The sequence below is a fragment of the Montipora capricornis genome, chromosome 2 (genome assembly GCF_036669925.1).
Source record: "Montipora capricornis isolate CH-2021 chromosome 2, ASM3666992v2, whole genome shotgun sequence".
Taxonomy (NCBI): domain Eukaryota; kingdom Metazoa; phylum Cnidaria; class Anthozoa; order Scleractinia; family Acroporidae; genus Montipora; species Montipora capricornis.
The window spans coordinates 62,074,442-62,085,370 of record NC_090884.1 but is presented as its reverse complement, the minus strand read 5'-3'; the positions used below and the strand labels follow the sequence as shown (position 1 = coordinate 62,085,370).

The following is a 10,929-nucleotide window of genomic DNA, read 5'->3' as shown; positions in this document are numbered from 1 at the left end:
TAAGTCTAGGTCATTAAACACAGAACAGATCTTATCCATTATTGTCTCTGCTTTACAGTTTGATAGCTCAAATGTTCCAAGAAATGAACATTCATTGCTCCTTTACTTGAAAGGGTTTGTGGCCATTGTTTTTGATACAAGTCAATTTGATACAAATTGAAGTTGTTTCGATAACATTAACAAATTCGATTCGATACGAAAAACCATGTTTGAGAATGTTTATGCGAAATTATAATTGATCCTTATCGCCAAAGATGCAGCTGCCATACATTGAACCTACAGTATGCCATATGTGAGCCCGGGCCGTCAGTATGATCACTTCCAATTCCATTACTTTTTCCTTAGCTTTATTTTCTACCAAATAGTGAATCTAATAGATAGTAATTGTATGGTACATTTCGTTGATAGTGACAACTTTTATCGTTGACTTCATAACCAAAGATCCATCAGATTTCTAAATTGTATGCAGAAAGAAAAGAAACTGTAACTTAAAATCTGTCCTGGTACTTATCAATCAATGAATGTCTTTAAAACTATAATCAGTTCTATAGCCGGCTTAAAGCACATTTGAAGTCACTTTCGACTAACTCCTATTTAAGATTGATTGGGTGTTTACATTACATGAAAACAAGTCTCCTTTTGGAAAGTAAATAGGTAATTAAGTCAACTTTATTTATAGAGGGTAGCACATACAGTAACAGATGTTTCTGATAAACCAGTGGACCCATATCCTAATAATAATTAACAACTATTCACCGATGTGGAGGTGGCTAGTGGTGGGTATTTACCGAGCCGCGAAGCGGCAAGGTAAATATCCAACGCTAGCCACCGACACTGATTTAACATTTATGATCTGAAATGATTATGATAATAATGTACTCTTGCAAGGGAATATGCATGTTAGGCAGATAGATTTTGCATTAAAGTAATGTTATATGGTGAGTAAAACGTTTCAATGTTACTAATGTTTTGTTTATGTTTTTTACTCATTCAGAAACATTGGAGTGGATCTCAACACCTACAACTGGAAGGGAACCAGAGCCTCGTTCATTTCACTCGTGCACTGCTGTGGGTAACAGGGTGATTGTCTTTGGTGGAAGGAGCCCACAGAATATTCATTTTGATGACATACATATCTTTGACGTTGGTACAAAGCAGCAATGTGCTAATCTGTTTTGTATAGTAAAAATAATGATCGATAATAGAGTTTATGAAAACAACACAGATAAGGAGAAAGCAAGTTTGTTTTGCGCAGATTCTTTAAAACCAATTATTGACTCCTGAACCAGCCCCATTAACGAGTAAAATCGTCTGGTGGTAGACAGAGTAAAATCTACTCCTAGGAGTCAATGAGTTAAATCTTCCTTTGAAAGGCAAGGACATGCAGTTATGAATTTAATGCACTCACATCCTGTAGCCTCGTTATGGATTTATCTCCATAACAGGAGGGCTGTACAGTAAATTCATCATCATCATCAATTCAATTTTGATCCGGGTTTATCCCCGTAAACGGGGGTGGCCGGATTTACCCCACGTTTGGCAGCAATCTCTCTAACTCCCACTCTCCATCTCGCTCGATTCATTGCATCCTTTTTCTCCAATCCAACACTCTTGCTCTCCTACTCCACTTGCGTCTTCCACGTCTTCTTTGGTCGTCCTCGCTTCCTCTTGCCCTTCACTTCAAACTCAATGCTCTCATTTTCTCAGAAAATGCCCATTATCCCACCTCAACACATGCCCGTACCATCTCACTCCATTCGCCTTTGCCATCTGAACCACTGTTTCCTTCAATCCTAACATCTCCATTAGGTCCTCTGTCCTCTTCTTCTCCATCAGTTTTGCACCACACATTTCTCTCACCATTGCTTTCTTGATCCTTCTCAAAATTGCCATCTCATTTTCCCTCAGATACCATGTTTCACTCCCATATACATGTAACATGTTATATGGGAGTGAGAGTAAATTATGTTTAAAATTAGTGATCTGTAGAATAATGAAAGTGTTGTCATTGTTACAGGTACTTGTGAATGGCTTCAGCCATCAGTTTGTGGGGATAAACCTTCTGCAAGGGGAGTGCATACAGCCACGCTTGTAGGAAACCAGTTTGTTTTATATGGAGGTTCTTCCAAGTTTGATGAAGAAGCAATGCAGTGTCAGCAGTATTTTGGTGACATTCACCTGATAGATCAAGGTATTACTTTTGATTTCTTAATTTTCTCATTATTCCACTTATAAACTGTGTCTAAACATCATTAGTTACTAGTGCCTTGCTAGAATTGTGGAATTGAAGTTTGCCCCTTACACTTTTTGTTTTCTTGGTTTTGCATCACTTTACAGAATAACTTGAAAGGAAGTTCCTGTTGAAAAAAAACACACTTGAAGATAGATAGTTTATTTATTTAACTCATTTCAAAACAGCATAAGTACAAAATAAAAAAGTTAAGATTTACAAACAACAAAAATCGTGAATAAAGGAAATAAAGTACAAGTATCTAGGTAATGAGTGAGTTGCAATCACTCAAGTAGCAGTGACTGATCTAGTGGACGCAGATCCCAATGGAAAAAGCAAATCATTGAAAAAGTCGTGGCTGTGCACCTACACAAGTATTTGCTAAGTAACCGCCTTTACGAGCCACTACAGTTGTACCCCAAGGCTCTGTGCTTGGACCTTTTTTATTTACTATATACTGCACCATTAGCTGGCTTATTTTGACACCTGACGATACGCAACTTTACGTTTCCTTTTCAACAAATAATGACCTGGAACTGACTGAAGCTGTTGAATGTATCGAGCTATGCCTGTCTGATCTGGACAAATGTACCCCCTTTGGACAAGCACGTGTTCAAAGGGATTAATTGCACAACGTACACCCTCTAGTATCAGGTTATAGTAGTCGTTGGGGAATTGGTGAGTATTAAGAAACTGAAATTGAACAGTAAAGAAAAAGCCAAGTTCTTCTTTATTCACTCAAAATTTAGACTACAGCAATACTTACCGTCAATCTGCTTTGGCCAAGACACTATTCAGCCTCCTCAAACTGCCAGGAATATTGGTGTCACTTTTGACAGTACCATGTCAATGCAGCCTCACATTAATTTTGTATGTAAATCTGCATTCTATCACCTTCTTAATCTATCACGTATCAGGAAATTTCTATCAATGGAAACTAGTAAAACTTGTGCATGCCTCATCCAAACCCGACCACTGCAAGTCCCTTCTGTTCAGTCTTCCAAAAATGCTGTCAAAAAACTACGATATGTACAAAATGCCACCGCTCCTTTACTAACGTTTTCCTTGAAATACAACCATATCACTCCCATCTTGAAAGATCTACACTAGTTACCAATTACTGAACGTACAGAGTTTAAGAGTTTAATTCTCACTTTCAAGGCTTGGCATGATTTGTCTCCCTCACACATACAAGAACTGATTGCTTTGTCTTAACCCTACCAGCTATATATGAAGTCTTATGGATCTAGAGCTTTAGCTGTTGCCTCACCAAACTTTGGAACTACTGTAACAGTATCTACCAGAACACATAAAAAAATCTGATAATCTTGAGACTTTCAAAACACGACTTATAACTTATATATGTAAGGAAGTCTTTGTCTAGCTTTATTTGTGCATAACTTTTCATGACTTGTGAAGTGCTTAGATCACGTCTGGATAGGTGCTATAAAAGAACATTATTATTATTATTATTATTATTATTATTATTATTATTATTATTATCATCATCATCTTTGTGAACTGGATGATCTTTTTTCTAGTTTGCTTCCTAAGGGAGCGGGTCATAGCCCATGACCAAAGGTCCCTTAGAGTTTTCTTCTTACCCTAGAGCTCCAGCACCATTCTCAAAATCCTTCTAATGAAATACTAATTTTGACATTCAACTTTCCCAGCCACTTGTCCAAGTTTTTTGTTACACTTCCGAATGATCCTACAACAATTGGTACCACCTGCACAGTTCTCATGTTCCACATTCTTGCAATTTTTCTTTTAAGGTCCTGATACTATCATCCAACTTCTCATTCTCCTTTTCACCAATTCTTTTATCCGTTGGTATGACAATATCAATAATAGTGCACTGTCTCTCCTGTTTATTTACAACTACAATGTCGGTCTTCTGGCTTCAATGACATGATCACACTGTATGTTCACGTCCCACAGTAGTTTAACCTCATCGTTTTCACTTACATTTGTACACTGTCCGGTGTGTGTTCGTACCACTTATCCTTCTTTTCCAGATGATATTTCTCACACAACTTCCAATGAACTACTTTAGCTATGTTGTCGTGTATCTGAGGCAGCAGTTCCCAGGCTACGAGGTGAAGATCATCATAATGGATGCCCCCGGGGGTTCGATGTCACGTTGCTATATCGCTGATGACGATATTATTATTATTGTTATCATCATCATCGTTATTATTATTATTGTACAGCAGAGGATTCAACTGAATGCTACATTCCAATCAAGCGACACAGAGCGAAAACCATAACCTACTGAGTCATGGAGTAAAAAACAAAAAATAAACTTAAGTTAAAATGCAAAATCTATATATATATATATATACATACTGAATACTAAATGTGAGTTGTCAATAAGCCCTCGCAGAGTGCTCAATAGCTAGTGAAGCTAGAGCTGTGCATACAGTTACAGGTAAGATAGACTACATTCCGTGGTCTACAAATTTGTTTCGTAGGACCATGTCCCACTCTTCAGGATCGTACACCCCGTTCACCTCGTAGCCTGGGAACTGCTGCCTCAGTTACCAGCGAAGGGGTCTGTGCTAAAGGGTCTTCTCCTCATCCTTTCTTTTTCGATTGTTAACCCACGGGGAACTCATTTCCAGAGTCACAACTCTCTTGCACTTATGATTTACAATACGTGCATCCACCCTATTGCATCTGACCTCTTGTTGATCGGCGTATATAGGGACATCCCAATACGCTTTAACGTTCTCTGACTCATACACAGGCTTGGGCTTGTCGGGTGAGTACCAGGGTGGTATCTTGTCTATAATTCCCTCATCGTACAACAGCTCGTAAAACAGTACCTTCAGCGCTGCGTCGTGTCTAGAGAGATACTTGTTCTGGGCAAACGCACTACATCCTGACAAGATATGAGCCTTGCTCTCTGAGGCCTTGCTGCATAATCTGCACCTCACTTCACCTTCCGCGCTACTGTGGGTCTCAATGAGTCCAGCGATTGTGTGTGATGGACATTTCTTCTACTCTATGAGCCACCAGAAACACCTGTCCGCACTCAAACTGTCATCCTCCAGCCTGGTATTCACTAGAAACCTTTGCCATCGTTGGTTTCTGTTCTCATCCTCAAACTTCTCGATTTGGCACTTCACACCTCCGTCTTGATCTTTTGCACGTTTTCCAAATCCAAGTCCAACCCAAACTCCTCCGTGCACTTAGCAGCTTCTTTAAAAAATGGACCTACGCCCCGTCCTCGCCGCTTGCTCTTCAAGCTCCCTTACCATTCCCAGTGTGGGGTCTTCATTACTGTGGAGTCTGACTGCACCCTTTTTCGTGGCTTTGTACTCCATTTCAGTAGAGCGCAGCCCCCGCCCTCCTTTACTTCTTGGCATATACAACAATGCAATTGAACTACATGGTTGTCTACCCCTACTCTCGACAACAATCTTGCACGCTTCCCAATGACATCTATTTCCTTAAGTTCCATCACTGGCCACTGTTGTCTCCACGTAAGATATCCAAAAACAGTCAATGCAAACTGATTTGACACTGCCACCCGATGGTAATCGGACAAGGGACTTGCTGCACACCCCAGGACCAGCTTATCCTCCTGCATAAGACTCTCAAGTACTCCAGGGAACTTTTACTGCTCACCATCATCAAGACAAGGTATTCTAGTCCACTCAACAACTCTCCCCCCTGAGACACCAGTCACTTGTACCCCCCTTTTCACATGGGCCACCGCACACTTCTTTGGGTTCCACTGAAGCCCCACATCCTCCATAGACGACTTGACTATCTTCATAACCCTTTTAAGCTTACTCTTTGATGGAGCAAGATCTTGAGATCATCAATATACAAGAGACCTGCTGATAATAGGCTTGGACATTCGATATCCTTCAGTGACTCTGATCTTCATGCACCCTCTTTATTATTATGATGGGCGAATAATGCCATTCTGTTGATCTGGCGAAGTGTTGTAGTACAAAATGCAGCTCACGGTATTTCTCGTCTTGGCGTTCTCTCTTTTGACAAATCATCAAGTTTCATGCTGTTTCCTTTTGTATATTCCCTACCCCAAAACCCTTTCCGTTTTCTTTTTAGATTATTCATCAACAGGACGAGACTGTCGGTGCCCAATCTCAAGTGAGCGTGAGAGGGAGAAAGAGAGCGTTGAAAATGCTTTCTTAAAGACAATAGTCGTCAAATAAAAATGCCAAATTCTTTGCTTGTATATACAATCCTTTATAGTTTTTAAACTAGTGACAGGCAGACTGTATGGGCTGGAAGACTTATTGGCATTCATATTATCAATAAACTCCAAATTTCATGTGAAGTGACGGGAGACGGAAAGTTGCCACTGAGGAAAAATAAGAAGCCGTGTTTTCCCAATGGAATCTCTTTCAAAAAAGTTATTTAAGATAGCAATATCTTTGGGGTTATCCACAGACTTGTTGTTTTTCAAAAAAGAAGCTATATAACCATTTCTACATTTTTCTTCTTCCTATGGAGTGACCACATAGCAGTTTCACCAGGGTGGACCAGCCCTCTCTATCACCAGCAACCCCAACTACCTTTTCTTGGGTGACTTTTATTTCCTTCAAATCTCAGCCGATCACGTTGTTCCATCTGTTACCTTCCAGGAGGTTCTCAAAATAACATTCTCCTTGGCAGTCTTCTTCGATCCATCTTGATTATGTGACCAAACCAGGTCAGCCGCTTCCTACAAAGTAGCTCCAAGAGTGGGGGTTTACCAGTTACACTGCACAATTCATCAGTGGACACGTAATTTCTCCATGTCACGCCAGTCATTCTTCTCAAACAGCGGTTATAAAAAGCAGATACTCATTTCTCTTCCTGGATGGTAATATTCTATACGTCTGCGCCATACTGCAGTGTAGTTAACACAACAGCTGGGAGTAGTCTTGCCTTGGTGCATGTTTATGCTTACATGACTATTTGTGAGAATTGGTAGCAATCTGTGGCCCTCCCTATGCTCTGGGATGACTACTCTATTTTGAGCCATGGTGCTACCCAGGTACTTGAACTTCTCAACCGTTTTTACCCTGCGATCTTAGGCAAGTGAAATCTCTGAATCGTTTTAAGCATTTGCCATACCTTCATTTTAGTCAATTAAGTTAGATACACGGCATTCAAGGAAACAGGTCTAGTTTGATGTAATTTTATCAGTAGTTTTTTTTACTCAAGAGACTTTGTGGATACATATTTATCCTATTTCAATATTGTTAGGTTTTTGTATGTTATATTGTACCATAAAACCTGTTGAGTTTTTACCGTGTTAAAATAAAGATTTGAAATTTGAAATGAAATTTTAGTGTTTCATCATGTACCAACATTTAAGATTAACAGAAACCTAACTCAGCTATTTCATGGACAAACACCTCTTCACAGAGGTGAGGTGTGTCATGCTTGAAATTGAGGGAGAGGATAATTTACTTTGAGATCGTTAATTATCAAAAACAGAAGGAGATATTGAGATAATTTGGTGAATAGATTACCAGTGATAGTGTTAAAATTGAAAGTATTAGCGCAGATGTTATCAACTGGAGTAGCAATTCTTCTTCTTCTTCTTCTTCATCTTACCGTGCAGCCCACCCCCTTCTCGTAAGGAGATTCTTGTGAGTGTACAGTATGAGAAATAAGAGGTGCAGGTGTTAACATGAAATGAATGTGCAAGCGTAAAATCAAACAATGTCAATGGAATTGAGAGTTTACCATTATAGTTTCTGGACTTTTCGGCAGCACAAAAGAATTTGGAAGTCTGATAGTCTTTTTTAGTCGCGAATCATCCTCTGGAAAAAAAGACATTTGATGGTGTGTAGTACGAGAAAATGGGACTTTATAGCTACTACAATTAAGGTGTCTGGAAGATCTAGTCGTTGTGAGCAGAGGTTCTTGTGTGTCCAGGTCCACCATACCCTTTTGAAGTTTGTAAAACATACACAGCCGCTGAACCATCCGTCTCTCCTGAAGTAACACCCATCCCAGTTGCTGTAACATTTCACTGACACGAGATGTATTAGGAAATCTATTCAGGGCGAAGCAAGAAGCCCTATACGCTGAACCATTTCCAGCTTGTCGATGTTCGTGTTTGTGTAGGGGTCCCAGATGGCGGCATGATCCAATGTGGGACGGACGAGTGTGTTATATGCTAAATACTAAGGTCATAAGAACAGGCGAACTAACGTTTAAATTTCCTCTGAGGAAACCTCCAGTTACACAAGTTGGTTGAAGAATATAAGGCAACAAGAAGTTAAAATAATTGATCATAAAAATTGAGAAAGTTTTCCAATGCAGCATGGTTCACACAGTTCATCAAATTAAAGTTGAAGTCATCTAAAATGAATATATTCTTATTTTCTCTTGCTACATTATGCAGAATAGTGTTGATATGATCCGTAAATCTTTCAGGAGAGGATGAGGGGTGCCTGTAGTCACAATAACACTGATAGATATTTTTCGATTTACTATTCCTAATCTCAACCCAGACAGTTTCAAATTCATCATCAGATATATATAAATCAGTTCTTTTTAACAGCATTCAGTGTTTATTAGTGTAAAGAGCAACACCATCTGCAGGTGATGTGGAAGCATGTGAATGTAAATGTTATCCATACAGGGAATTATTCGTTTTGAATCTAGTAGAGACGTTCTCTCAGCGTTCAATTACTCCTATAATTTGGAAAGGAAAACCTATTATATGAAGGAGCATTATCAGCATGTCATGAACTAAAACTAGTTTATTTTCTACTTTTTTAATTTTGCAGAGAAACTCTTGTGTGGAAAGTCTGAAGGTCCAGAACCAACTGATGCACCATCGGTTGTTTTGCAAGATCATCCCAGAATAACTGCTGACATTATAGAGCCTGAAATAGTCGAGCAAGAAGAGCATGACAGCAGTGAATATGAAGGATCATCTGATGAGCAACAATGATCCAGAAATTTTGAAGCACATTTCTATGGCTGATTCTGTTACTTAGGCAGCGTTTACATGAACGTGGTTTCTTATCGACACTGTTTCACGGCTTTCGAGATCACGTCAAAATCAATACAGTGAATTGCTTACACGGAACCGTTTTGAAAGTGTTTAGCGAGGTCATGCCAAGCTTGTTACCAGGCATTCATCAGAGATTAATGCAATGCAAATTTCTCGCTAAAAATAGTGATAATTTTTGTATTCAAAGAGGTGCGGTTTCGCCGTTTACACGACAGATGAACCTGTATCGTTTTCAAAACACTTCACTTTTTGCATTGGTTTCAAATTGACCCGGTTTCGGTAAAATTCTCGTTCGGGACCGTGTAAACAGAAAGCATAACCACTTCGAAGACAATGTGGTTACAAATGAGTTTCCATAAGTGACCATTAAGAGTGATTGATTGGTGCATTAACTACTTTATATATTCACTAATTGTTGTGTAGGGTTGAAATCGGACATACCTGAAATCGGACAGTTACATCAGCCAATCATATTAAGTGCACTCAGCTCAATCCACTAATCACAGAATTTATCTCAATAACCATAGCAACGACCACTTACCCTACCAAACTGGGGATTTTCCAAAATGGACGAGTTTGTAACATTAGACAGTGAAAAAGGAATGCATTAATTTTGTTTTCTCGGAAATTGTAATGGTTATGATTAATTGGTAACAGGGCCTCGTGTCTTCCAATTCGGGCTACGCGGTCGTCTGATTTTGTTAATCACCGGTATGATTACAGACCAAACTGGACCTCACTAAGTCCTATTACCATTATATACTATTCATATTCGCACTGCCCTCGGGGAGTCAGGAAGACCTGATCAAATTTGGGAAACTGTAAATTCAACTCAATGGCATGCATTTGAAAATCAGGAAAATAACTTTTTGGCAAGAAGCATGCATCCAAAAGTGTTTCCTTGATGGAAAAGGTCACGTCGTTTTCTTTATCCCATCACTGGCCTATAGTATGTCAGGATTTGGCCTTTATGATCACTGAAAAGTAGTTTGAGTTTTTTTGTCTTCCATCCATTTGAAACGTATCCATATCCAACATGTGACAAAGCTGAACTTCCTTTCCTAAACTTTCTTGTCTTGGTTATTATTGTTAACCATTTCCCTTCTGAGAGTGATACTTTCAGATTTTGCTTTGTTTAATGCCAGATAATTTTACTTGTTAATGGTGGCCACTTCAGGGGTGAGAGGGTCAATAACCGAATGAGTTAATTAAGGGAAGATTTTGGTTATAAAGAAGCCTGTCACATAGTTCTTGCCGTCTGTCCCATATAAAATTCTTCTATATTTTTTTCCTGTAACTTTTGCAAAATAATCTTATAAAATGAGCCGATCAATAGTCTTGTTTTGGTAACAGGGTGAGGGTCAGAGGTCTTTTCTGTAATTGGGAATTTACCTGTAACTGCTGATAGGCTATTTGAAACGATTCTTTCTAAGCGTGTGAATAGGTACCAAAAAGTGTTTTCTGGCCTAAATAAGTTTACATAATGTCTCAGATACTTGCAGGAAATTGACATTTTGTTTTATCCTCGATTTTATGAAGTTTTCTTCTTGTCTAGATTTTTGCTATGTCCAAGCTAAGTGAATTGTAGGGTTAGCCAAAATTGTGATGTCAGTTCAAGATTGATTTCAATTGGCATCCTTTTCTTCATTGAGCAGTTATGTCTGTGGGAATAGTGGAGTCGTCCATGACAATCAAACCATCA

General features: G+C 39.1%; 1 protein-coding gene across 1 annotated transcript in view; it reads left to right on the top strand.

The window, feature by feature from the left end:
* Positions 1-10,560, top strand: part of LOC138030038 (kelch domain-containing protein 1-like) — a 22,924-nt gene extending 12,364 nt beyond the window's left edge. The window contains exons 5-7 of the mRNA XM_068877903.1: positions 995-1,147; positions 2,018-2,191; positions 8,998-10,560. Of these exons, the coding sequence (XP_068734004.1) occupies positions 995-1,147; positions 2,018-2,191; positions 8,998-9,164 (494 nt within the window). The 3' untranslated portion in view covers positions 9,165-10,560. The remainder of the gene's footprint in view (positions 1-994; positions 1,148-2,017; positions 2,192-8,997) is intronic.
* Positions 10,561-10,929: the final 369 nt, after the last annotated feature.